We start from the raw sequence: 26,774 nt of genomic DNA, 5'->3' as shown, positions 1-26,774 counted from the left end.
GTGACAGGTGCAGAGGCGTGGCCTTGACCACCGCCCCCTCACCAGGTGGCCCCAGGGCAGGGGTGGCCTGTGTCTCCCCAGTCGGCACACTAGTCCATAAATGAAGTTTCACCGAGTGATGTCTTGTAGGGTCATCCGCACAGAACGGCAGTGCGCTAAAGAGAGAATTCTCTGGAGGGAGCTACAATGCCAAGTGGCCGCCCATGCCCTCCCCGTCGGAGGGCTCCCTGTCTTCCGGAGGCATGGACCAGGGAAGCGACGCCCCGGTCAGGGACTTTGACGGAGAGGTGAGTGCGGGGCATAGCAGCTGGTGGCAATCCTGGGTCCGAGAGACCCGGGCACTTGGGGCACCTGGGCGGCTCAGTGGGTTAAGCCTCCGGCACGTGATCTCAGCTCGGGTCTTGACCTCCGGGTGGCGAGTTCAAGCCCCGCACCGGGCCCCACGCTGGGCTTAAAGCCTGTTTTTAAAAAAAATAATGACTTGAGAGGGACCCCGGACGGGAGTGGGGCGGGGCCGAGCCAGGCCAGTCCCCAGGGCCACAAACTGCAGTTTTGCTGGGACGTCCTGCTAGCTTTGGCGCGAGAAAGGCCGCAGAGAGGACTGGCCGCAGAGAGGTCCTGTGCCCGTGATACGGCTCTTGAGAAGGGGCTTCGTCACTGACGGAGACCAGGCCCACCAGGTTCCTTGCGCGGGGTGGCCGCGGGGTGGCCGTGGGGAGCCGAAGCCCCCCCCCCGGCGCCGTCACTTCTCACCGCCGTCTTCTCGGGCCTCCAGGACTCGGATTCTCCGAGGCATTCCACGGCCTCCAACAGCTCCAACCTGAGCAGCCCGCCCAGCCCCGCGTCGCCCCGCAAGACCAAGAGCCTCTCCCTGGAGAGCACGGACCGCGGGAGCTGGGACCCGTGAGTGGCCTCGGCGCTCAGAGTGGACGCCGGAGCGGCCTCTCCCCCCACAGCCCCTCCGCGGCCCGATCTCCGCTTCCCCGCCCCCGCTCCCCAGCCCCTGCCCGGGAGGCCCGGGCCGGGCAGCAGGAGCAGGGTGGGGGTTCTGGAACGCGGACGATGCACCTGCAGCCCCCCTGGCCCCCACTCAGCCCACACCTCCACGCCCCCTCGCCCCGACAGCAACAACCATAAAGGCAGACTTCCACTGAGCAGCTTCGATGAATATCGATTCCATTTCGTACACTTAGAGTTGCTTTCCATAATAGTTGCCCCCCCCCCAAAGGTAGCCTGAGTAGACGGATCCCACGGACGGCGCGGTGAGAACTTCAGGCGGACCGGTGTCCTCGGGGAGTCGCACCCTCCCGAGCGGCCGCCCGGCGCCCACAGCGGATGTCGACCCGATCGCCGCCAGTAAATCCGTACTCACTAAAGCAGCGCATATTTTACTACATTACAGAGTTTAAATACGTACACAAATGTAGAGGTTAAATACTGAATGTACATAGTAAAAAGAAGCATCTTGTATTCGACAAAAGATGGATACGTATATAAGAGAGAGATCATTTAATTTAAAGAAATGTGTTGTTTCTTGTCTGTTTTCCAGCTCAGTACTTTAGAGGGTAGGAAGGCCTTGAGTGTAGACGCTCACAGGCTTGAGGAGTCAGAGCACCCCCCTCCCAACCCCAGCCGGCTCTCACACCGGCCGGGGCCGCAGTCCCACGGGGGCTTCAGGAAAACCTTCCGGAACTTGGTCTCGCCGCTCTGGGCTGCGGCCCGGGCACAGACCTGACCCCGGAAGGTTCTTCAGCAGCAGCGTCGAAAGGCTAATCTCCTTCCAAGACCTGTCCTTTTCCGGCAGCAGGATTCCAGCCACGCTTGTCCTTTTTTTTACCGTGTTTGGTATCTTCTGCAGATGAGTGTAGAAATGCCGTCTTGTCACGTCCTGAGCCCTTCCGTTGAGAGGACGCGAGGAATGTCACGGCTTCTGAGGGTCCCTAACAAGGTTCAGAGAAGCGCTTTTCTCCTGGGCTACCCCAGTTCCCGCGCGGCCCCCTGGGCGGAGGGGGGCTCGCGCTCCGCAGAGAAGCCCCAGGAAGGGTGTCGTTACCAAATAAAAAACCTCAGATGCGAGGACTTGAACAGCCTTAACCAAATATTCTTCCCCACACCGGGCGGGAGACGGAAACGCGCGGCCCGGGCGCGGGCAGGACGCCGGGGAGCCGCCACCTGGCCCGGCCCGCGTCCCTCCCTGCGCGGCTCAGGCTCCGGTTCCACCCAGGTGAGCACCTGCCGTTCCGGCCACCGCGAGCCGGTGAAACGCACGCCCAGCACAGCCCTGCTTCTTGAGACGTAGTCGCCAGTTAAGCACATGTGAGCGGAGGGAGAGAGAAATAAAAATATCTCCTGGAAGTAAAGAGAGCGGGTCTCAAAATGTCACTTTTTATCTTAAATTCCTCTGGGAGCTAGAAACGCGATTTATCCTCTCCCTAGACTTCAGCCAACAGGGAACCTGAGTGGCGGTGTGTGAGCACCGTCTCCGCAGGGCGCACCCCTCTCGGCGGAGCCGGGACCGTTTCCAGGTCGATGCTACCCTGAGAGGGCACCGGGAGGTTCCGGAGGGAGGGAGGTTCCCAGTGGCGGCGGCGGGGGGGGGGGGGGGGGATGTGTTGCAGAAGGGTCGCGGTAGAGGATTTACAAATGACGGGTTTGGGAGTCAAGCGGTCGGCAGGGTGCTTGCGTGGGCAGGGGGGCTGCGGGCGGGCCTCGCGTACTGCGCGGTCCTAAGCTCCTAGATCTTTCTGCTTCGGGGAAAGAGTGGTCGCGTGAAGTGCTCCCGGCTGTCCAGATGTCGAGGATCAGACCTTGAGTTTGCTTCCTGCCCTAGACCGGGTGGCGCTGTGAACCCAGCACTTGGGGGAGAGGAGGCCAGCCGCCTCCCCTCCTCCCTTTCCCCTGGCGCTTCCCCTCCCCGCGCGCCGCACCCCCACGCTGAGCCTTTAGCTTATAGCTGTGACAACCACGTGTGAATTTTTGTTGCCTGTGGGTGCTTATTTTTTAAAGGATGCTTTCAGGATCAAAGTACCCCCCTGCCCGAAGCCTGGACCCCACTGCAGTGAGTCATGGCGGGCAGAGCAGAGCGCCCCCTAAGGCTTGGCCCGCAGCCCGGCTCTCAGGGAACTGCACCCCAGCACTTTTTGTTTCCTCCACAGCAGGCTGACAGAGCGGTCCCCGGTGTGACAGATTCTGACAGCAGGGCTTTGCGGGAGCAGCGCCGAGGGTGATGGGGGGCGGGGGGTCCCCGAGATAACGATCCTTCCACTGGGCTTACCCCACTCGTAAGGACAGAGCCGTTGCCAGTTGCCGTCGGAAGCTTCTCGGCATGACCTGGAAAGACCGGGGCGGGTCCCAGGGCAAACGACACGTGCTGTTCATTCGAAGGGATCTGTCGGAAGCTTCTCGGCATGACCTGGAAAGACCGGGGCGGGTCCCAGGGCAAACGACACGTGCTGTTCATTCGAAGGGATCTGTCGGAAGCTTCTCGGCATGACCTGGAAAGACCGCGGCAGCGGCATCGCTGTCCGAAGTCATTTGTCCCGCGGGACCTTTTAAGAACCGGTAGGGCGGCCGGAGCTCGTTTCGCAGTAGGAAGGAAGGGTCGGAGAGGCGCTCGCGGCTGGTCTCTCGGTGGTATTCGGTGCTAGGTCTGGCCGGCCCACCCGTTGTCTACCCTTGACTTCTCACGAATTTCATTGTGCGTGCTTTGGGTATATAAAATTATATGCGCACATGGCTGTTTCTTTTTGCCAAATACAAAAGCCTTCCTCTTCGTCACCTGATCACGGAAGATTCCCACAGCCCTACGTACCTGGGCGATGCGTGCTCGGTCCCGGGAGCAGTTTGAAGGGCAGGAGCCCGGGCCGGAAGGGCCTGTCCATTCAGTTTCCCACGCAGCCCTCGTACTCAGGCTTCTGGGGAGAATCCGAAATTCCTGTTTGCGGCGACAGTCTGTCACTCCCTGGCTGGTGCTCGGCCCCGCTCGGCCTCCGTGTGGCTACAGTCACGTCTGTGTCGTTAGTGCCACGTGCACTTCGGCAAGAGACCGGTTGCTTTCACGCGGACTCTCAGGTATCACCCAAGGGCCAGAGCAGGCGCGGGCCGGCGTCCCGAACACCCGCCCCCGGGCACAGCAGGGCCGTTCTGGTCACAGACGCCGTGGCCCCCTGGCCGGGTGGGGCCCTGGAAACTCCCCACCCGTGTCTGGACGGAGGGGCGCGCTCAGCGGCCAGACAGGGCACAGGCCGGGCGCCTCCGCCCCCAGCGGCCCTGGCCGGGCCCCTGACCCAGCAGGCAAGCTGCACGGCGGTTCATCGAGCTCCCCCTGAAGCCCCTTCCCTTGTTGGGACTCGAACGATCGCTTGAGTCCAGATGTCTGCAGGGTCCCGCCGGGGAAGAGGGCCGGTTCGGCAGGAGCGGGTGTCAGCCGTCAGCCGGGGCCAGTGGGCCGAGCCAGCCCTCCTCCCCAGGACGACTGCCACGCACGAGCAACCCTGTCGCTCATGGGGCCAATTGACGAAAACAGACCTTGAGATTTCATGAAAACAAAATCTGCCTTTTCGTTTGATAGTGTAATATCATTTATTTTATAAATTTTTTAGGGTTTTTTTTCTCATTGTAATATTGTACAGTTTTGCATGGCCTAGGTGTAATCATTTTTTTGTTCAGAATATAATGCGGACAAATGTGTGTATGGAAGGAAAAAGGCTGTTGCGTTGGCCTCTGATCACTCTTGATTTTCTTTGGTTTTATACCCTCAATGTTTTAGGGAAGTTTCTAAGAGATTCTCTGCTACCAGACAATGGTGTGGATTCTTTTGCACAGAAATACTGAAGGTGGGACAGTCGAAAATGTAACAAGACTCCTCGCCAATATTTTATGTTGGTCTCGGTATTAACCAGAATTTGATGTATTGCAATAAAACAGGGAACTGTTGGACTCGACTGTTTCGTCTGTTCTCCCCGACTGAAACGTCTGGGGAGCGGAGGAGAGGTGACTGACTCCTCGTCTTACTGGGTCCCGCCTCCGGCCCGTCCCCATCCCCTCCCTGCAGGGCCCGGGATTCGAGGAACCTAGGACCTTCCTTAGGTCCGGGGAGCAGTCCGATCTCCTCCGGCCAGGCCCCGCCCGAGGCACCCGAGGCAGCCCCACTGCGTGCAGCTGCCAGGCTGAGGACCCTCTGCGTGGCCAGTTCCCCCCTGGCTGTCACGTCTGACTGTACCAACCGGTGGTGGCTGGTTTTCTGTCTGCTTCCTGCATTTAGTGCCTCTGCCCCTGTCCCCGGATCAGGACGAAGGGCACATCGGGGGACACGCAGGCCAGGCCGGGAGCTCTTAACAAGGTAAAGTGAAACTGGCTGAGACCCGCTCCCCACCCCTCACCCCCCATGCCATTTCACACACAGTTGACGGTCCCGACCGTTGTGGGTGTAACGGCCGCCTCGTCACAGAGGCAGGTGTGCGGCAGGCTCACACCGGCAGGCCCGGAGACCCAGGCCGCGCAGGCCCTGCCGGTAGGCGTCTCCGAAGTAGCTGCGGCCCTTCCGTGGGTGGCCAGGGTGAGGGGGACACCCGGCTGCCTCCCCTCTCTTCCCGTGCTGAACGCAGACAGAGCTTTCCGGGGCATGACACTGGCCCTGACCCTCTCCCAGCGGAAGGACGAACACCACAGTGCTGGGATGGTGAGTTTCGGTGTTCTTTTTAATATTGAAACAAATCTGACCATTACAAGAATTGTACAAAAATTAACAGCCCGTAACGACCCCCCAGCTCTAAGCAGGCGTCATCCGCACCTCCGTCTCCTCCACAAAAGCCCTGGGGCCTGGAGGGGGAAGGGGGGGCCCCCACACCAACTTCCCACGCAGAGACAAGGGCGGGATCGCTCCCACCCGTCGCGGGCCGCGTCAGTTCTGCGGAAACTTCCACGCGTCGGGAGTATACAGACCAGCCAGAGAGCGGGCAGGGCCTGCTCAGAGCACAGGCTGGAGGGAAGGGCAGAAAACACAAATCTCATTCTAGAAGCACACACACGAGCCTTAGGCTTCACGGTCAGTAAAAATCCAGGGGCTTCTCGGTATTTCCGGCGGCAGAGGTTCCCGGGGAACGCGCTCACCTTCCGGCGAACATTCCATCAGGAACATCCCCGGGCCCGAAAGGGAAAAAAGGAGAGAAGGCCGCCTTATCTTTACCTGCTTCAGAGGCTCCACACGCACGTGCAGACTGGCGGCGCGGCCGGGCCCCGCGTGCAGTCCCGCGCGGCTCGCCCCGCGCCCTCTTAGCGGTCAGAACCGCCTAGAAGCAGCGGCCTCTCCGGAGCCGCCCGCGTGGACGCCCCAGTCCCCCCGCCTCAGCCCGCTACTGCTCGGCCTGCCGCCGGCGGTAGTTGCTGTAGGCCTCCTCGAACATGGCCTTGCAGGGGAAACGGGCCTTGAGCTTGGAGCAGATGAGGAAGGAGCCCCCCATCTTCCTGTGCAGGGAGTAGGTCTCCTCGGGGGGCGGGACGAGGCGGTGCTTCAGCATGATGGGGATCAGGTTGTGGATCTTCTCGGTGGTGCTCTGCGTGCCGAAGTCAAAGGGCCCCTCCGAGGCGAAGGCTTCCCCCAGGATCAGGATGGCGTCCAGATGGGCGTCCTCCATGGCCTGGGGGGGGGGAAGGGTGAGCGGCGCCGGCGCCCCGAGCATCCCTCACAGTGTTCTGAAGGGGCGGGCAGGGTCGGGTCAACGCGATGAGCGAGTGGTGACCGGGGCCGAACTCCAACACGTGCCACTCGCGCCCTCAGCGCCGGTGCCCGGCCGCCCGCGCTCCCCCGGCCCCGCTCCAGGTCTACGCGGGCCCATCCTGCCTGGGCCAGGCCGGCCTGGAGCGCAGGGCGGGAGGAGAGGGCGCCGCCGCCTCTCCCTCCATCCAGTTGTAAGTCGAGGTTCGGCTTCAAAGGGAAGAGTCCCGCCCCCCCCCCCCCCCCCACGCACAGGCCTCAGGGCCCTGCGGGGCTGACCTTGACCTCGTAGCCCGTGAGGAACTTCATCTCTATGGATTTCTTCAGCACCGCCTCCCTGTCCCTGTCGGCGGCTGCCCTGATGATCTGGGGGGACGCACACCAGGGACCGACAGCGGCTCCTGAGGAGGCGTTCCCGGGGCCAGGGACCCCCAACTGCCCGCCCCCCTCCTTGTCCCCCTCACCGTCCTTCCAAGTCCCCCGCCTGCGAGTCCAGCGGGCCTTGTCCTCACCCACCGTCGCCCGACCCCGTCGGTGTCCCCCACCCCCTAGGAGCTTCCAAGCATTCTAGGCCAAGACCGGCCCCGCCCCCGGCCCCGTCTACCTGAATGTAGAGGTCAGTGAAGGATCGGTCAAATTCCCGAGTTGCCCCAAAGTCCAGAAGGGCCACCTGGGGGGCGGGCGATAGCGGGGGAGGTTCGCCCTGGTGGAGAGGGGGCCGAGACCCCCCCCCCCGTCCCCGAGGCCCCTCCCCAGCGGAGCTCCGGGGGGCTCACCTTGTGCTGCTGAGGGTCATAGAAGAAGTTGGACCAGTTGGGGTCCGTCTGCATGAAGTGGAACTCGAACAGCTCCCGCAGGCACAGGACCAGGATGTTGTAGCAGATCTGGGGGGGGGCGGGCGGGCGGGCGGCCGGGTCACCGCGGCCCCTTCTCCATCCTCCACCCGCCCCGCCCTCTGCTGCGCAAGGGCCCCTGACTCCAGGTGTGCCAGGCACGGGGACACGGCGGCGCCCCCCCATCCCCTTTGTCCCAAGGCCCGGTCAGACACACCTCGTTCCGGATCTCCTGGCTCAGCCCCTCCGCCTGGTCCAGGGGGAAACCGGACACCAGCTCCGTGGTCAGCACGTGGGGGCTACAGAGCTCGTCCACGATCTCAGGCACGTAGAAGAAGGGGTGGTCCTTCAGCAGCTCCCTGCAGGGGTGGGGGCGGTGGGGGAGTCACACCCCGGCCACAGAGTCTCACCCCCTCACCCCAGGCCCTGACCACAGCCATCACCCATCAGCCCCTCTGCCCCTCCCGCTGCACCTGAACTTGCGGGCACAGGCCGCCTCCCGCTGGTAGTCACACTCCAGGGCCAGCTCCCGCCTCAGCACATCGATCAGGTGCTCGGGGAACAGGCCTGGGCGGGGAGGAGGGGGTCAGCGCGGGCTGGGGGCGCCTCTTGGGTCCCCAGAGCCCATCCTGAACGCCTGCCCTTGACCCACGGCCAGCCTGACCTTCAGGAAGCATGTTGCTCATGTTCAGCACGGCCATAAGGTTGTTGACGTCACTGTTGATGCTCTGGGCCACACCCGGGTACTGAGGGGGGACAGAGGGGTCCCCGGGCAGACAGGGCGGCCGCCGGCCTGCTGGCTTCCCGGCCGAGTCCCGCCCAGACCCCGCCCCAGGCTGAGGGACGGCTCAGACCCCACGATGCTGCCAGGACCACCGGGTCCCATCACGACCTGGTTCTCCACCGCCCGCCTCCCCGCCCCACTCCCCCCGCCCCCAACCGAGCCTGCAGGGAGGCCGGTGTCCCTCCACAAATCCTTCCCTTCCCAGCACTGCCCTGGAGCTGGGGACGGACAGGAGGAGACGCGGCCCTGCCCCAGAGAGGGGGCGCCCGGGGGGGCGGATGCGTAGCGTGCCGAGACCCCGACGCCACAGGGCCCCGGCTGTGCCCTCCGCAGCCCCCACCCCCACCCGGGCACGGGCGCACACGCGGGCGCCCACCTGGATCTTCATGGCCACCTCGCGGCCGCCCTTCATGCGAGCCAGGTGCACCTGCCCGATGGACGCGGCCGCGAAGGGCCGCTCCTCAAAGTACTCCAGCTTGTCCCGCCAGCCAGGGCCCAGGTCACCGTTGAGGGTCTTCTGGCGGGAGGAGAGAGGCGGGGAGGGGCCGTGAGCCCAGCCTGCCCTGACAGGCGCCCCCTGCCCCCCGCCCCCGGCACCGCCCGCCTCACCATCATCTGCTTCAGCGGCATGAAGTCCGCGCTCTGCCTCACCCGCTCGAAGATCTTGGCCAGATGGGGGTTGATGAAAGCGTCGTCTGGAAGGCACCCGAGAGAGCAGAGCAGGGGGCCGGCCGCTCAGGGAAGGAGCCCGGCGGGGCGGGGGGGAGGGGGGGCGCGGCACGGCAGCCACCTCAGGGGCCCCGGTTGCGCCCGGGGAAGGCGACCGAGACGCCGCTCTGCCCTGCACGCACCGGGAGCCGGGCTCGGAGGCCACAGGGCTCGGAGGCCACAGGGCTCGGAGGCCACAGGGCTCGGAGGCCACAGGGCTCGGAGGCCACAGGGCTCGGAGGCCACAGGGCTCGGAGGCCACAGGGCACGGGCCCGAGGCCGCGCGGCGGCTCCCGCCTGGCACGCAGGCCCCTGAGGCTGTAGACGGAGGCTCGGGAGGGGACGTGGGGACGCCGGCCAGGCCGCGCACGCTCTCCGGGCCCCCTCCTTCCACTCCCCCCCCAGGGCCCCCTCCCAGCGGGGCCGAACTCCCGCCCCCCCCCACCCCGCAGGGCCCACTCACCCTGGATACTCAGCATCTGGCCCAGCTTGAGCGCCGCCCCGCGCACCTTGCACAGCGTGCGGACGATGCGCTCCGCGTTCGCCTCGGACAGGAAGGGGCTGGAGTCCAGCACGGCCTTCTTCCCTGCGGGCCGGAGCCGGGTCAGCACGCGGCGCCCGGCCCCTCTCGGGGCGTCTCCGGGCCTCACCCCGCCCGGGAGGGGCACGAGCCCGGGGAGCTGCTGGGGGCGGCCGTCGGGCGGCCGCGGGGGCCCGAGCGCGACCCAGCCCCACGGCCCCTGGGCCCGACGCCTCAGGGACATCTCCGTCCTCCCGGTGAAAACAGGGACGGGACGCTTCAGGACGCGGAGACTTTCAAGAGCGGCGCGGAGGAACCCGGCACAGAGCTGGACGCGGGTCCTCCGTCCTCCTGGCGGGTCCCCGACACCGCGATTTCAACCCAACCCTCGGTACCCCCTGCCCGATGCTGTGGAAGCTTCCCCAGGCCTGACCCCGGCCCCCTCTCAACACACACGCGCACATGCACACACACGCACACGTGCACACACCAGGCACGCACACACATGCACGCACCAGACGCGCACGTGCACACTCGTATACACTGGCACACCCATGTGCACGCACATGCACGTGTGCTCGCACACACGCACCAGACACGCACGTGTGCACGCACATGAACGCGCGCACTCGCACAGGCACACACCACACATCCGCACTCGTGCACACGTGCGCACACGTGCGTGTGCACACTCGCACAATGCACTCACACCCGCACACCGCACACACGCTAAGCCCCTCCCTCCATACCAGTCCCCGGGCCCGACACGAGCACTGCTGAAGAGCACAGTCAAGTGCAGGGATGGGAATGGGGTGGGGGGGCCAGGCACCAGGAGGGAGGACCCGGGGACCCAGGCGAGGAGGACTAGTCACTGTCCCTCCCCCGATGAGGGTTACAGCACCCCTGGGGTCACTGTGAGGCGGGCTGGCTGCAGCGAGGGCGCAGCCCCCCAGGGAGAGGAGCGCAAGGTCCAGGACGGCACACGGCTGGCCGGTATCTACCTCCCCCTCTGGCCACAGAGGCCCCCGACGGGCGGTAACCCTGGGAGTGAAGACCACCTTTGTCCGGAACGACCAGGGGCGTAGGGTGCAGGGCGAGGATTCGGGCCACGGGGAGGCCGAGGGACGGCGGGGCGCTCCGACCTCAGCGCCCTCGCCCCAACCTCGGCACAGCCCTGCCTGGATACCGAGTCTGCGCCGGTCCCGAGGCGGGGAGAGGCCCGGGCAGGGGGCTGGCTCTGCACCTGCCGCCCCCACCCCCAGCTCCTCCAGTCCCGGGTCATCTGCTGCTCTCCCCGCCCGGTGCCCCGCGAGCCTGCTCAGATCTGCCCCCAAGGCCGCACGCACGGTGCCTGGCGCTTTCCTCGGCCTGCACCGCCAGGGGCCCGGCCCGGCGCGGCCCGAAGGGGGAACAGGAGAGGCGGCCGGCACACCGCTGCCCTGGGGGCCGTGTCCAGCCTGGCCTCTGACAGCCTGGGGGTGGGGGGACGTGGGGACCGAGGGCCCGGGACACAGAGTTTGCAGACGAGAAGCCCCAGAGAGAACCCACGAATCCGCTGGCACCCGAGGTCGGCTGCACGAGGCTCACTCCCGGGGCCCCAGACGGCAAGACCTGCCCCCAGAAGGCCGAGAAGGGCCGAGAAGGGCCCCCAGATCACCCCCTGCCCTGGGCAGCAGCGGAGGGCCAGCGCGGAGGGAAGGGCGGCCCCTCTACGTGCCCTCTGCCCTCCCCGGCCCCCGGGCACGGCGGGAGGAAGCGCGCTGGGGAAAGGGCCGCAGCCCCAGTGGGCAGCAGGCGAACGCGCCCTCCCGGCACACAGTAGGGCTCCCGAGACGTGGGGACCGTGCGGGGCCCTCTCGGGCCTTTCAGGCAGCCCTCCCCACAGTCTGCACTCCTGCCCGGGCAGGGCTCGCTCTGACAGCAGCCTGGGGAAGCCAGGCCATGGCAGGTGTGGCCCCCACTCAGGAGAGGCCCTCCAGGGGGCGGACCGGGCCCCCGCCGGTCTGGCCCGGGCCCACCGTGGCCCGAGCCCGGCGAGCGCCCCCGACCCTCAGCCAGGGTCACCACTTCCCTGGCGAAGGTCGCCTCTTCTCTGCTTGGACGAGGTGGGATGACAGCAGCCAGCTTCCAGCGGGACGGGCTTCGCGCCTGGAGAACGCGGGCTTCTCGTTCCAGAGAAAGCCGGGCTTTTCCTAAAGTGTCTCAGCACCGACACTAAAAATACCCTCGCTAAGCCCTCCGTCCTCCGGCCCCTTCCAAGGACACTCCGTGTGTCCCGTGCACCCCGCTCTCAGGGGCCCGTGGGGGCGGACCAGTGCCCTCTCCCCAGGAGGCCCTTGTCCCCACAAGGGGTCTTGCGGGTGGAGAGAGGCCATCCAGACCGGGGGCAATGCGCGTGGTGACCTGGCCTCACTGACCTCACAGAGGAATCGTGAGACAGAGGGTCTCAGGCCAGAGAAGAGGCCACTTCGGGTCTCTGGGTGGGGGGGACCAAGGGCCCTGAGGGGTCTGTTCCTCCAGCACCGACGTCCCTCACCCACAGCCAAATGGGGAGCCCTGGGTGCCTGACCTGGCCAGACCACTGGGTGCCAACGGCCCCACAGAGTCTGGGAGGGCCGGGCAGGTGCAGAGACACAACCTCGGCCACCACTGACACAGAACCCAGGACATGAGGCATCCCTGGAGGCCAATTCTCCAGGCACATGGCGGGGGGGGGGGGGGGGGTGGCGCGCAGCTGGGGACTGACAGGCCCACCTCCCGGGGCCCACCCTGCCCTCCCGGCCAAGGGCCCAGCTCACCTGGAGGGTCCCCTGGGCGGAGGCTCTTCTTGGCCACCTCGGCCAGCGCCCCGAAGCCTAGACCCACGGCCAGACCTGCAAGGAGAAGGGCGCTGGGTGCTGGCACGGGGGCCACCCACCGCCCTCCCGTCCACGAGGCCCAGAGCAGCCCCACGGTCACCCGCCTCCGCTCCGACCCTCGCCGACCGCCAGACGATGCAAAAAGGGAGAAAAAAGGTAGGAGACACACATCTGCTATTTTCAGAGGTTTGGCTCAAGGAAGCTCCATCCAGCTGGACCCCCATCACCCTTGCTAGTCTGCAGGCTCCCCGCGCACAGACCCTAAGAAAACGCCCAAGCAGGAAGGGTTTCCGGCACGAACGGAATACGCGCCAGGAACGGTCCGTGGGCCGAGGACATCCTGGCCACACGGGGCACCCCTGGGAACGCGGCCGCTCACTCCGGCGTGACCCGGCGTCGCAGTTCTCTAGAACTCTCGCAACTGGAAGGAAAGCCCTCCCTGCAGTGATATGAAGCAGCCGTCGGTGGGCGTCAGAGCGTCTGCAAAGGCAAAGTGTCCCTAATCCGAGCCGTGGAGACTCACAGGACCGCGGGCCCGGCAGGTGCAGATGGTGGTCTGAGGACAACGGGGGACCAGATGATTTCTAATCTAAAAATGTTTCAGAATCATCCACAAAGTTCATTAATACGTCTTTTGTCCAGAGACCAGAAGTGCCTGATCCCGACCGTCCAAGAAAGGCCCACGGAACCCAATGGGTGCCACTGAGGCCACACAGAAAGCCCAGGGGCGGGCCAGGGCTGAGGTGGGGGCGCACATTAGCAGAGAGAAAGACGACACGCCTGAGCCCACTGACCCCGCAGAAGGGACAGCAGAAATCCAGGGACGACACCGGACAGGCCCTGAGACCCGTGGGGCTGGGAGACCGTGGGGCAGCAGCCCCCACGCCCAGTGGGTGGTTTAGTGAGCCAGGAACCCAGCAGAAACATCTGCGTTCTCCGAGCTTCTACAACGATTACGTATTCGTGTTACGAAAAATGTTATTCTACTAAAAATTTTATTTAACGAGAAACAGTTAAGTGCAGACAAACAATTTTTTTTTAATTTTTTTTAACGTTTTATTTATTTTTGAGACAGGGAGAGACAGAGCGTGAACAGGGGAGGGTCAGAGAGAGGGAGACAGAGAATCTGAAACAGGCTCCAGGCTCTGAGCTGTCAGCACAGAGCCCGATGCAGGGCTCGAACTCATTTAAATCAAAAGAAGGTAACCCAACCCTACAACGTGCTCTGGCGACACACATCTTCCCCACCGGCAGGCCGGTGGGCAGCCTCCCTCCGCCAGCCAGAAGCAGGGCTCCTGCCCCACAGGTCATGGCCGGGACTCACCGGTCCACCAAGAGCGGGCGCTCCCAGCAGGGCCAGGCGCCAGCAACGCTCCCGTGTTTGCCACGCTCACTTCTCCCATTCAAAACGGCTAGGCCGGTGCCGTCCCGAGAAATACAATGCCAGCCACGTGTCTAATGTTAAATTTTCTGGGGTGCCTCGGTGGCTCAGTTGGGCGTCTGACTTCGGCTCGGGTCATGGTCTCTCCGTCCGTGAGTTCGAGCCCCGCGTCGGGCTCTGCGCTGACGGCTCGGAGCCTGGAGCCTGCTTGGGACTCTGTCTCCCTCTCTCTCTGCCCCTCCCCTGCTCATGCTCTGTCTCTGTCTCTGAGAAATGCATAAACCTTAACAAAAAAAATTTAAATTTTCTAGTAGCCACCTTACAAAAGGCAAAAAGAAGCACGTGAAGTGAACGTGCGTCCTCTATGTTATTTAACGTAAAACAGCCCACATATGGTCATTTCTACAAGTGCTCTTACAGACGAAAATTGCTAGAGGTATTTCAGGGTTTTGTTCTGCTTTTGTACAGAGCTCGCAAACTCCAGAGTCCAGGCCGGACAGGATGGGCCACGCTCTGGAGGCCACGGGAAGAAGCCAGTCACCCGAGAACAGCCCCCTGGGCCCTCTCAGGATGTCCTGGTGCCAGGACACGGGCGCTAGGGCCTGTTTTCCCGCCAACCAGCTCCGGACGGCACTGGGCACAGAGCCGAGGGCAGCCAGGGTGCCAATTAAACATTAACTCTCCTGCTGCCCGCCCACCTCACCCCTCCCAACACGTTATCTGACTCCGCAAAGGAAGTGATAACAAGCAAGGTTAACCTTCAAACTATAGTGACTTTCACCAAGGTCTCCCTGCATCTAGATTTTTCTCTGCCGAGATCAAGTCCAAAGTCAAGCCCACAAAAGAGGCAGATGCCTTCAAAGGTTAACCAGCCTGGCCAGTGCTTGCAGGGGTGCCCCCCCCTCCCCCACACCCGGTCAAACTCTTGGCGGCCACGTCTCCACCGCCGGGCAGGGCCAGAGACCTTGGCCTCAGGAGCTCCTGCTCCAGCGAACCAAGAATAAACCGGCCCCCCCGCACCCCCACCCGGGCTCAGGCGATGCCCGGAGCCGCGCCGACCGGGAGGCACAAGGCCGGCCAGGCTCTTCAGTCCCCCAGAACCGGGCGGAGGCAAACGGGGGAGGGCAGCCCCTCCACCTCGGACGCCCGGAGCCCCGCTAAGCCAGCTCACAGCCTGCGGCACCCCTGACCTCAGTCCCCGCCCCCGCCCCCCGTCGTGCTCCGGCCCCACACGGCCACAGGCAGCTGCAGAACTGCTCTCGGCCCCGCACTGGCGACAGGGGCCTCCGTCCTCGCCCGCGAGCAGGCGCCAGGCCTTCCGAGACAGTTGCTGGCGGTTCTGTCGCGAACAGAGGTTCTGCCGTCAAGCGTGGGGGAGGATGGCAGGGTCCTCCCCAGAGACGGGAGAGCGCTGGGCCGGCTTCCCAGGCCCCCAGTCTGGGCCTGTCCCCGCCAGGTCCCTCCAGAGGTCATCGGGGCCACCGGGCCGCCGTCCAGACGGCCATCAGAGGTTAAGAAAAGGAAAAACAAAACACCCTCCAGCCAACGGCCTGGTGAGGGTGCCCCGAGCAGGAAGAGGAAGCAAACGTTCCTTGGGGCTCTGGCTTCACCCGCCAGCAGCCCCGGGTGTGTTCACAGAGCCGGCTCGCAGGGGTTCCTGTGCAGGGGCCGCGGGCAGAGGGGTCTGCGGACAACACACCGTGTGCCGGGCTGCTCTGAGCCTCGCTTTTGTAACCCTAACGGTCCTTCTGATCTTAGAAGACAAAGCTACGCGTGGAGGAGGCAGGGGCTCCGAGGGGACCCTGAACCCTCGGGAGTCCCGGCCGCCCTCTCCGCCATCACTTGTGCCCTCCACCCTGCCTGGCCCGGGGTGGGCGGCAGGAAGGAGCGGAGTCCCCTGGACAGGGTGCCCCCAGGCTGTCAGGAGCTGCCTCCCCCCCATGCCCAGCACCGGCCCGGCCATGGACGCGGGGGCTGGTCACAGGTCCCCGGGCTCAGATCGCCGTGTGCGCAGCGGGGCCTCCCCCGCTCAGGTCCCTGCAACGTCATGAATGCGCACGTGGCCCCAGGGACCCAGGCGCTGTGGCCCCACTTGTCATCAGAACTGGAGATGACAGTAAGTGCCCTTGCCGTCCTCACAGAGCTCCTGAGGGGCAAGACAGACACACGCACCCCCGGTAACGCACCTCCCGAAAAGCAGAAACCACGGCCCGTAACCCCCGCTGAGTGGGCACTGCGGGACGGTTCTGCACGGCTCCTGGCCCAGGCCACAGGACCCCCCTGTCTATCACCAAACTTCTCACTCTGCCTTCTACCCTTCCTCTTGGGAGCATGTCCTTTGTACATTATTAAAATCTCCTTTAAAAAAAGATAAAGTGAAAACAGTTGGTGGGAGTGTCTTTTGTTTTAAACGTGCTTACTTAACAAAATCAGAAAACAACCAAATATGCCTGTCCCCCCAACGTGTGTTTGTTCACCAGCAGGGGGGGGACACAGGAGCTCGCTCTCCAGAGCGCGCCGGGCCCGCGTCCCCATATGTCAGAACCATAGCAGCCGTCGCTTTGGTCTTCTGCCCAAGCGACCTTCTCTTCCAACAGACAGGACGCTCTTTCGTGGCCACACCTCTCTTTTTTCAGTATGTTGTTTTCTGACTAACACGTGGCCCAGTGTTCTGACGGCAAGAGAGTCCTGCAACCAATAGCAGAAACACGTGTGGACAAGGGGAATCACGTGGCAACTGAAGCATATGAGGGACAAACGGACACACGAGTCCCACGGTGCCCTTGACCCTTTTCCGTACCTCAAGACTTTTTTTTTTTCCTCTGCACCCAATGTGGGGGTCGAACTCACGACCCCGAGTTCAGGAGTCACCTACTCCACCGACTGAGCCAAGCGTGTGCCCCGTTACCTTAGTCTTAACAAACCCGATGAAGCCTCACGAACTGTTTTTTAAAGCAAGTATTTATCTGGGACTCACAGTTCCTTAGCCTTTTACCTTCTAAAAATGGAAGGCTTCCCCAGGGTCCCTTCCGGCTGCTCCTGGCTCCTGCCCCACTGTCTTGTCCTCACATCTGTTTTCCAGACCCTATTTCACAATCGCCCCCCCACGTCCCCCTTATTTCTTCCTGCTGCTTCGCGTTTTGTCCCAAGTGTCCTGTCACCTCGGTGCCCTCCCCGCTTCTGCCTGGCGGCGCCTGGGAGGTCCCGGCAAGGCCCGCAGCCGCCACGACACCGTGAAGGAAGGAGCGCTCGGCCGGCCGGGATCGGCTCCGCGGCACCTGCTCCGTCCGCTCACCTGACGGCCGCGGCGGGGCCCGGAAGACAAGTCCCCTCAAGCCCAAACTGGAAAGGAGACGGTGGGAAGGACAGGACAGAGTGCAAGAGCCATGCATGACGAAGCCCGACACACCCAACACGCATGTGACGAGAGCCCCCAGGAGGGGAGCAAGGGCGGACACGGGGCCGAAGCAGTGCCCGAAGAAATGACCAGAATCCCCAACACTGACTGGCACGCCGAGCCGCAGATGGAAGCGTCCCCACCCCAGTCATCGCCAGGCCCCTACTTCGCGGGGCACCCGGACTCCTCTGCGGCCGGCAGCCACCCCACGAGGTCGGGCCCCAGCCGACCACCAGGGGCTCCGCGTCAGGAGAGCGGCGCGCAGTGGCCGGGCGGAGGCGGCTGCGGAGGAGCCCCGGCTACACGGGCGCGGGGGCGGCGTCTCTATCGAAGTCCTTTATACACGCCTGGGTTTGGCTTCCGGTCCGCGGCCCCGCCCCACGGCCCCCAACCCTGCAGTGTCTGTGCAGCAGGGCAGGCCACACACCGAGGGGCCTCCGGATGAGAGGGAGCCCGCGGCGTTCACCTTGAACCGCGCCCTGGGCCCGGATCCCGTCCTGGTCACCGACCCCAGCGGTGTGTCCCGCGCGCGGCAGCGAGCGACGCCCAGAGGGAAGAACACGTGGAGGCGGGCGACCCCCGTGCCCAGGAAGAGAGGCTCCTGCCGGGGCATCAGCCACGTGGCGGCCTGGTGTCCCCTGAAGGCCCCACAGGCCCCGGGCTCACAGGGACGGCCAGCCTCCTTGCGGGAGGAGGAAGAAGAGGCCCACGGCCCTGCCCGGCTCCCAGGACGGAGCCACAGGGGGGGAGGGCGATCCTTCTGTGACCCCCAAGTTCCGAGGAGTGGGTGGCAGCGGGCAGAGTGGAGGAAGTGGGGGCAGGGTGGGTGAGGGGCCACCACTCCCTCCTCCCTCCTGGCAGGGTCGGGGAGGGAAGGGGAGGCAAATGAACCACACCCAGGCCGTCCACACGCTCATGAGGGTCCGGGTGGGGGGGGGGCGGATCGCTCCCTGTGCGCCCCCTGCGTCTCCACCCCCAGACCTCCAGCTTGTGTAAGCGGCCAGGACAGGAGTTGTTCCCCATTCAAAAGAGATACAGCAAGTTTTCCCAGGCCACAGTTAAACATCAGGCGTGAGACCAGACTCACGGGCCCAACCCACGAGCCACCACACTCTGGGGGGGGGCGGGGGGGGGGACTGGGTGTGAGGCGGGGCCTCTCCACATCTGGTCTCCTCTGGCTCCGGGTGCGGGGATCCCACCCCAGCGACGGGCAGGCACGGGGGCTGCTCCTAAGCTGACTCCCACCCCCTTCTGGGCCGCTGGAGCTTCATCTGTTCGCTCCCTTGGAAGACGGCACGATGGGCCCCCTTCCTCCAGGATGCCAGCTGCACCAGCGGCGTGCGGATGACGGGTCCTGTGCATTTTAACGTCTCGTGGTATCGATATTCTGGTGTCATATTCTTGTGCATTTTACCCTGAGGGCCTCCTTCCTGCACTGCGTTCTGAGCAATGTCAAGGGCGAGTGGGGGACAGCTCCGGGTCTGCCCAGCAGGAACACTCTTTGCTTTATCACCAGGGAGAACCACCGTTTCAAGGGCGTAGCCTATGAACCACCTCGGTTTTGCCAACTGGAGCCAGCGTCTCTGCCCCAGGATCCTCCCGGAGCTCCTGCGTTTTCCCTGCTCCGGGGGAGACTCGGATTTCACTCCGTGGCCCCATGACTTGATCTCTTTCTACCGGAAGATTGGAAACTGGGTCTGAACAGGAAAGGGCGGTACCAGAAGGTTAGCGAGGCCGCACCAGCTGACGCCAAATTAGCCCACATGTGTGATAAAGGACTCCTGCTCAGGCTTCTAATCCCGGGGCAGGGGACTCTACATGCCAGATGTATCCTTCGGTGGGTTGGGCTGTGCCTCCCATGCACAGCAGGGGTGGGTGCGTGTTTAAAAAGATGAGTTGTTGGGGCACCTGGGGGACTCGGTTAGTTGAGTATCTGACCTCAGCTCAGGTCATGACCTTGCAGTTTGTGAGTTCAAGCCCCGCATCGGGCTCTCTGCTGTCAGCACAGAGCCTGCTTCAGACGCTCTGTCCCCCTCTCTCTGCCCCTCCCCTGCTCACGCTATCTCAAAAATAAACTTTTACAACATGAGTTGGTAAGGCTAGGTTTGAGAACACCCCCTCTGGACCCATCTTGAGCCGCCCAGGGATGGGTACATGAAGCAAAGGCTAAATTTCCTAACCTTTATAAATTCTGGGCTTTTCTCATTGGCTTCCAGAGAGACCATGAGCCACGGCTCCCTTGTGGTACCCAGAGCTGGCACTTTGCCCTGCGGCAGCGCTGCCCGGGGCCGTGGGAGCTAAAGGAGAAGAGGTTTCACTTACAAGCCGTGAGATCACCACGAACCTACGCCACTGATCTGGGACGGGGCAAATGCAGCAGAACACACGGGGCGGGGGGTGATGTGTGTCTGATCCTGGGCTCCTATCTCCCCAATCGCTGCCACCCCCCCCCCCCGCCCCAGTTCCCGTCTTTCGACGGGACTTCACGAAAAGCTGACTGGGTGACCTCTAGGTGGCCTGGTTTGTGTATATATAATGTTTGCCTTCTCCATGTTCTCTTGGGGTTTTATTGTTGACAAACTTTTTGTACAGATAAAAATAGCCACAGCATCTCTGACAAATGTTCTGCACCAGGAAAAGAATCTGGAACATAGCTTGGTGACCCCTCTTGAAGTGTGGGAGGTCTTGAACCACACTTTCTCCTGTTCCCCTTCCCCTATTTACTATTTTGGGTCAGATCTCCTCTCCTAAAAACTTGACTCCTACCCTATCTCCTCTTCTATCCCCCTCCTTAAAAAAACAAAAACAAAAACGAAAACAAAAAACCCGATTTTATAGAAGGGAAAACCTAGGTCACAAGGAAGCAGGGCTGGAACTATAACCCAGATATTACAACGGCATAAAGCCCAGTTCTGACCCCAAATCCAGTATCTGAACCCATCTTTCCCATCATCACTCTTTACCAGGACCTACTGCCCACATCTTAGCCATGATACCCCAGAGCCGGCCTGGACCCAGGACGCCCACCCCCATCTCGGCATGGGAACGGCTGGCACAGCCCCTGCCCTCCACCTCCACTAGCTGAGCACCCGACCTTCTGGTCTCTAGGAGTCCCCTTCCTTCATGTCCCCTTGTAAAACATTCCCACACCTGTCGGTCCACCTGTCGCCCCATGAGGGGAAGAAGGTTGGAAGTGCTTTCTAGAGAAACAAAGAAGAGGAGTGTTACCTCCATCTGCGCAGACAATGACCCACCAGGAAACCACACACCTCACAACCCAGTGAGGAACACACATAAATAGGACGCTTGTACCTCTGGACAAAATGGCTTTTTGCAACGCGTACGGTTCTGAGAATCTCTGCCATTAATTCTGACGGTCTTCTATTCAATTCCATTCTACTTGTTTTTCAAATGTTGGGCCTGACCCACGAAGTTCATGTCACACCCACTGAAGGGTCGAAACGCACAGCGTGAACGCATCCCGGGGAGGGAGGAGGCCCAGAAGTCACCTCTGGGGCCAGAACGGCACGTTCCTCCCAGACCCGCCCCCTCTCTGCTGTCATCCTACCCCCTCGAAGCCCGAAACACGAGCTGCCGAGTGCTGGGCAACAACACGGGCCTCCCTGAATCACGGCCGTGGGCCAACCTCTGGCACTCGGACACCCAGGACGGCTCCAGATCCCGGCAGCTGTCAAGTGAGGGCTCCGGGGGCTTCTGATGGCACAAAGCACCTTCCAAGACCTGAACCTCACCTCACCTCACCTCAACCCAGGCTGCCTCTGGCCACCCGCCCCCCACCCAAGGGGAGCCTCGCACCCGGTCTTGCCGAGGCTGCCTCTCTGCCCTCCACCCAGGAGGGCCTGGCTTCGGCCTCTTTCACCAGGAATTCATGGCCTTCCATCACATTTGAATTTACCGCCACACCCTTCAGTCTGACCACTTTTCCCCGAACAGACCCCCTCTGCTACCCTCACCCGCAAAGACTCCCACGAGAGGATCACACATCTCTAAAACCCATCAGTCAAAGGAAGCCTCTGTGGCGAGCCCCATCTGGAGCGGCAGGAAGGGGGCTCGAGAGAAAGACTACAGAGCGACCAGGGACAGATCGGGCCTCAGACTCGTGGGGAGAGACGAGGGGCCCCATTCAATACTTCGGTAGGAACAAACACTGCCCGCCCCGCCCCGACGAACAGCCTCTTACAACACAGGGGCCGCGCTGGGTCTCCTGCGGAATAAGGACCGCCGGAGGCCCCCAGGGCAGGGACTCCCAAACTCATCCTGGTAGCGGCCCCCCAGAAGTCACACGCTCCGTGAAACACCGGCTGAACGCAAACCCACGAAAGGAAATAAAGCAATAACTCCGTCCCGAAAGTCAGACGATGCTCTGCCAGATCCTCGAGCAGCTAAGGAGCAGCAAATGCCAAATTTTAAGACAGCAACGATGGAAGGAGAGCTTCCGCGGAGAAACTTCCATCCAGTGAAGGCGGCGGGCTCTGCGCGTTCGGAAGACAGACAGCCAGCCAGCGTGAGAGCCCACACGCGGGTCCGCCTCCAGGAGCACGGAGCCAACCCCGAGGGAGGACTAGGACGGCATCTCCGGGACAAGAGGCAGCAGAGACAGAACAGCGTGGATGATGGACAGTCTCGGGAGGGAGACCCAGAAGCCCAGCAAAGCACAGAGCGAGCGGGGCGCGGCTCAGACACACGGCAGCGAGCCCTCACCCGGGTCAGGAAAGAGGTACTGGAGACGACAGCACGGCGTCAGAGCAGGTGCAAGCGCCACAACCTTTCACTGAAAGGCCGTCCCCTCGGCGCAGGCGTGCCCGACGCAATACTACTCTCAGAGCTCCCGGCTCCACAGGCCTCACGACAGCACCCGCGACACCCGCAGGCACGGCGGGTCAGGGCAAACACCAGTCTGCCGGGACTAACCAGCCCCGTGAGGAACCTCTCCTCGCCAGCCGCCCCCCCCCCCCTCGCCCCCACTTGCGGAGAGGCTGAGTGGCAGATGCTGCAGATACCGTCCCCAGGCGTGGCCCGAGCAGCTCATGGCACAGCGGGGGCAGGAGGAATCCAGTCACTGGGTCATCCCCCGAGGGAAAGGGCCAGGGACAGCTAATGCAGGAGCCGACGCCCTCCCCGGGACCCCTGTGGCCCCCACCGTCCTCCTCCTCCACGCAGGCCCCGCGGTGGCCCCGCTCAGCCGGGGCTGGCACGCCAGGGCAGGTGAGGTGGCACGGGGGCACACGGCCACCTTACCTCCAAAGTTGGCCAGCCGCCCGATCCGTGTAACTGGCACCTTCCGCTCCCGAGCCCGCTCGCTGAGCTAGAGGGAGCAAGGAGAGAGACCTCACGGAACTGGCGATCGGGGACAGGACCCCCTTCGGGGCTTCACGCTGCCCCCCCAGACCCCCTCCACCCCCGAAGGCAGCCGCTCCACCAAGAGGGGGCCTCTGTGCTCCTGGAGACTCCAGAGCACGACATCCAGGGGTGTCCCCGGAGGAGGGCCCGCCGCCGGCACCACCGTGGACGGCAGCCGCCCCAGCCCCATCCGAGGGCCCGTCCGGGACGCACCATCTGCTTGTGGGGCTTGCTCTCGGGGCGAGCCTTGGCCTGCCGGGCCTTCTCAATGTCCTCGGCGGTAAGGCCCCCCATGGGGGACTGGTCCTGGTGGAAGAACCTTCGCCGAAGGCCTGTGGCAGAGAGTGGGTCTCTGGGGTCTCCAAAGAGCCTCCCGGTCACTGTGCCCAGAGGGGAGGCAACCTGGCCCGGGAGCCCGGCTTCCCTAAAGGGTCCGCTGGCAACGTAGGCAGGAGCTGGGCCCTCACTGCCGGCCTGGTCCCAGGGTGGAGGCGGCGACCGGTCAGGGGAGGAGGCCGCAGAGAAATCCGTGGGGGCCCCTGCGGTCTGAGGCCCAGAGAACTCTGCTTCCGGGTCATCGAAGCCCTCGGCATATGGCTCTTCACGCCGATCCTGACCCTGCAGGAAACAAAAGCGGAGTGAGAGGAGGAGGCCAGCCCAAGGCTCCCCGTGTCACCCCCGCACAAGCGCGCTCCGGGAAGCGGCCTCAGCCGGCTCCACAGGGGTGAGCCTCCCCGGCCCGGAAGCCCGGAGACACAGGCTCCGCTCCGCGGACCTGGGGGGCAGGGGGTGGGCACACAGCCACCCAGCACCTGCCGGGCACCTTGCCTGTAAATCAGGGCTAAGGAGGGGCTCCCAGGGCTCTGGGGAGTGGGCCAGGCCAACGGACGGGGAGAGCTCTGAGAAGTAAAAGGCCAACCAAAGACTGGCGAGGGCCGTGCAAGGACGGCGTCCACCCGCCACACCCGGCCAGCATCTCGCCGCAGACGCGGCCATCACAAGTCGGCCTGGCCGTTCCTCTAAGAGGCACTTGGCCTCTGTCCCCAGGACAGCGCTGGCCGCTGTCCCCAGGAGCTGCGGGTCCAGGGCAGGCAAGGAGGGAGGCGCCACGTTTTCCCCACAGCGGTCACAGAGAGTACGCTGCGGGCCCAGGTTCTTCCTACGTCAGAACCCTGAGTGGCCTGGAAGGCCTCCTGACCCCTCCCTGCTACTTGCTCATCTGGAAACAGGGCTGCGCACAGTCACAGAGCTGTGTGGGCCACGGGCCGGGGAACAGCACGGGCTCCTGGGGGACGGCGCGGAGGGATGCTCCGAGGCGGCAGAGGTGGGCGTGGGGCGCACAGGGTGCCTGCAGGTGCCGCCAAGCTGCCCCGCGGCCTGGCCACCTCAGCCTGCGGGACACGGAGGGCGTGCCCTCGGGGAAGGAGAGAGACCGGCCATGACGCCGTCGCTCTCATTTCATAAATGGGAAACTGAGGCCGGGAGAACGGAACTGATCCGATAAAGGCCCGGCGACCGGCCTGTGGCGGAGCGGGGATCGCTGGCCCCGCTGGCCACCCTGCCACCGCCAGACAGCACTTGCCGGTGCTGGGCAAGCCCGGTGGGGAGGGGGCGGGGCAGGCTCACGGGAGCCACGGCGGTGGGGCCTCCTCCTGCCCTGAGTGCCGTAACTCTCCCCCGAGTGTCTGCTCAGCGAGTAAGGTAACAAATCCCTTGAAGCTTGAAGGACTAGAGGGTCAGGCATTTCTGGATTACCCGGCCCGCCAGCCCCCCGAGGCAAGGGGACACCGACATCTGAGTTTTCGGGAAAGACCAGGAGCACGCTGAGGGCCATCACCTCGCTCGGTGTCCCCTCTGTGGTGGGACCGCCACACCTCCCCCACCCCACCCCCAGGGATGCCGCTGGAGGCTGGGAATCCTAAAGTCCTGACCAAAGCCCTGGGGGCTGTGACAGCCTCACAGCTTGGAGCAGCAGTGGCCTTTGTCCACAAGGCCAGCCAACCACGCGACAGAAACGGACGGACGGACGGACGGAGGTGGCAGCGCACCCCCTCTGCAGCCCAACTCCAGGCCCACACGGCCGTACACACCCGCCTCCCCATCCGCTCGGGCGCCAGGAACGTCTAGGTGCCCTGCAAGGTGCCGGCCCGGTGGACAGCGCTCTGCGGCCGCAAACCCTGGGGACGGTCGCCTGTCCCGCACGCGGTTTTGCCTGTGCCCCCGCACAAGAAAGGTCTCTGGGGGCGCCTGGGTGGCGCAGTCAGTTAAGCGTCCGGCTTCAGCCGGGTCACGATCTCGCGGTCCGCGAGTTCGAGCCCCGCGTCGGGCTCTGGGCTGACGGCTCGGAGCCTGGAGCCTGTTTCCGATTCTGTGTCTCCCTCTCTCTCTGCCCCTCCCCCGTTCATGCTCTGTCTCTCTCTGTCCCAAAAATAAATAAAAAACGTTGAAAAAAAAATTAAAAAAAAAATTATATTGTAAAAAGATTCCAAGGGCATCTGGGTGGCTCAGTCGGTTAAGTGTACGACTTCAGCTCAGGTCACGATCTCGCGGTCCGGGAGTTCGAGCCCCACGTCAGGCTCTGGGCTGACGGCTCGGAGCCTGGAGCCTGTTTCCGATTCTGTGTCTCCCTCTCTCTCTGCCCCTCCCCCGTTCATGCTCTGTCTCTCTCTGTCTCAAAAATAAATAAAACGTTAAAAAAAAAAAATTAAAAAAAAAAAAAAGAAAGGTCTCTGGGCCGGGCACACGGGACGGCAGGACGGTGAGGAGGAGGGGGGGGTGGGCTGTGCCCGCTGGCACCTGGGACGGAGCAGGCCCCCCGCACATGGAGGAGGGAAGCCCGGCCCGGCTGTGGCCCTGCTGTGGCCCGGCTGGCGCGGTGGGAGGAGCCACGTGACAGCTCAACACTGCGGCACAACACACAGCTCCCCCCACTTCTTCACCAGAACCGACCCACCAAAAATGCACTAACGGAAGTCGGGTAAACCAGGAGAGGGTGCTTGGTCTCATAAACTGCCTCCCTTAAGAAGTCACTTTGTGACTTTCCTAATTTCCGAAATTAAAAAGGCCTCTGCCCAGCGTGTCCGGGAGGCCCAGACACTGAACGCAGGCCTTGGGGGGGGGGGGGGGGGAAGGGCGGGCACTGGTGCCCCCACAGGACGGGTCTGGGCCTACGGGCCGGTGAATCAGGGTCTGACTAGAGTGTGCGGGCCACCGTCCCCGGGTGCTCTCCCCTCTCCGTGAAGCTTCCTGAGCTGCAACCACCTGGGGGCATGAGTCACGCAGGGAGCCCCCACCACACCCGGAAGGGCAGCCGGTCACCTGAGCTGGCCACCCCGCCGCGTCCCGGGTCGCCCCCACCCCTCCATCTCCCTGAGAGCTCCCAGCCACCCCCACCCCCCAGCCCCCCTCTTACCTGCACCTTGCCCAGGACCAGGCCGATCTGCTCCGCGGCAGTGGACTGCAGGGCCCTGGCCGCCAGGACCAGCTCCCCGCCGAGGCCCAGGTGCTGCAGGTGGGTTTCCACGGCCGCCTGGGCCAGCTTGGCAAGGCCTCTGACCAGCATGATGGCGTCCCCCAACATGGCAGTCATCCTCAGGGCTGGAAGAGAGCGGGCCGGTCGGGGGGTGCTCCACACTGCCCCCAGGGTCACCCTCCCACAGGGCAACTCCACCCCGCACTCTGGCAGAGGCCGCGGGGGCTTTGGTTCTTCCACGTGACACTCCACCCCCACCCCCGATCCAGGCTGCCGGAGGGGAGAGAGCGAGCGAGGGCCAGGGCTCGAGGTCGGCTCTGGGTGACCCCCGACCCCGCACTGGCCCGGCCCTGGGCAGAGTGAAAGGCTCTGTGGAGGCGGGGCTGGGGACCCCAGAGCCACCCCGTGAGACGCAGAAGGCACGAAGGAGCCAAGCGATTTGCCCCACCGAGTGGCACCACGGGGACTTGAAGCCGGACACACAGATTCAGTCCAGTGCTCGGTCCTCTGGACCCAAACGAGGCTGGGGAGGCAGCGTCCGCCCCCAAAGCGTCTCCCCGTAGGGCCCAGGGCGCCCGACCCAAGCCCTCAGGGGCTGCCCCCTCCCCACCCTCAGCCTGGACTCTTCACCAAGCCACGGCCTGCGGTCCAGGCCCCAGGGCGGTCCATCCAGGGGACCCTGAGAAGCAGGGCACAGCCAGTAAAGCGCACTGTGGGCGGGACTCCCGTGTGACACGGCCCCCTC

The 26,774-nt window shown here is 63.9% G+C and overlaps 2 protein-coding genes across 10 annotated transcripts in view; one reads left to right on the top strand and one right to left on the bottom strand.

The window, feature by feature from the left end:
* Nucleotides 1-1,519, top strand: part of CDC42BPA (CDC42 binding protein kinase alpha) — a 317,618-nt gene extending 316,099 nt beyond the window's left edge. For all 9 annotated transcript variants that reach the window (XM_030301801.1, XM_030301804.1, XM_030301802.1 and 6 more), the window contains 2 exons: nucleotides 130-287; nucleotides 776-1,519. In XM_030301801.1, coding sequence (XP_030157661.1) covers nucleotides 130-287; nucleotides 776-907 — 290 coding nt within the window. In that variant the 3' untranslated portion in view covers nucleotides 908-1,519. The remainder of the gene's footprint in view (nucleotides 1-129; nucleotides 288-775) is intronic.
* Nucleotides 1,520-5,676: 4,157 nt separating this feature from the next.
* COQ8A (coenzyme Q8A) overlaps nucleotides 5,677-26,774 on the bottom strand; it is a 40,569-nt gene continuing 19,471 nt past the window's right edge. The window contains exons 2-15 of the mRNA XM_030301811.1: nucleotides 25,970-26,154; nucleotides 22,771-23,175; nucleotides 22,456-22,522; nucleotides 12,359-12,433; nucleotides 9,504-9,626; nucleotides 8,942-9,027; nucleotides 8,709-8,849; nucleotides 8,213-8,294; nucleotides 8,022-8,115; nucleotides 7,766-7,907; nucleotides 7,492-7,599; nucleotides 7,320-7,385; nucleotides 6,995-7,081; nucleotides 5,677-6,638 (exon numbers count right to left, since the gene is read on the bottom strand). Coding sequence (XP_030157671.1) covers nucleotides 6,354-6,638; nucleotides 6,995-7,081; nucleotides 7,320-7,385; nucleotides 7,492-7,599; nucleotides 7,766-7,907; nucleotides 8,022-8,115; nucleotides 8,213-8,294; nucleotides 8,709-8,849; nucleotides 8,942-9,027; nucleotides 9,504-9,626; nucleotides 12,359-12,433; nucleotides 22,456-22,522; nucleotides 22,771-23,175; nucleotides 25,970-26,146 — 1,938 coding nt within the window. The 5' untranslated portion in view covers nucleotides 26,147-26,154 and the 3' untranslated portion in view covers nucleotides 5,677-6,353. The remainder of the gene's footprint in view (nucleotides 6,639-6,994; nucleotides 7,082-7,319; nucleotides 7,386-7,491; nucleotides 7,600-7,765; nucleotides 7,908-8,021; nucleotides 8,116-8,212; nucleotides 8,295-8,708; nucleotides 8,850-8,941; nucleotides 9,028-9,503; nucleotides 9,627-12,358; nucleotides 12,434-22,455; nucleotides 22,523-22,770; nucleotides 23,176-25,969; nucleotides 26,155-26,774) is intronic.

Source organism: Lynx canadensis, chromosome F1 (genome assembly GCF_007474595.2).
Source record: "Lynx canadensis isolate LIC74 chromosome F1, mLynCan4.pri.v2, whole genome shotgun sequence".
NCBI lineage: Eukaryota > Metazoa > Chordata > Mammalia > Carnivora > Felidae > Lynx > Lynx canadensis.
The sequence above is the reverse complement of the archived record's forward strand: the minus strand, read 5'-3'. Positions and strand labels throughout refer to the sequence as shown.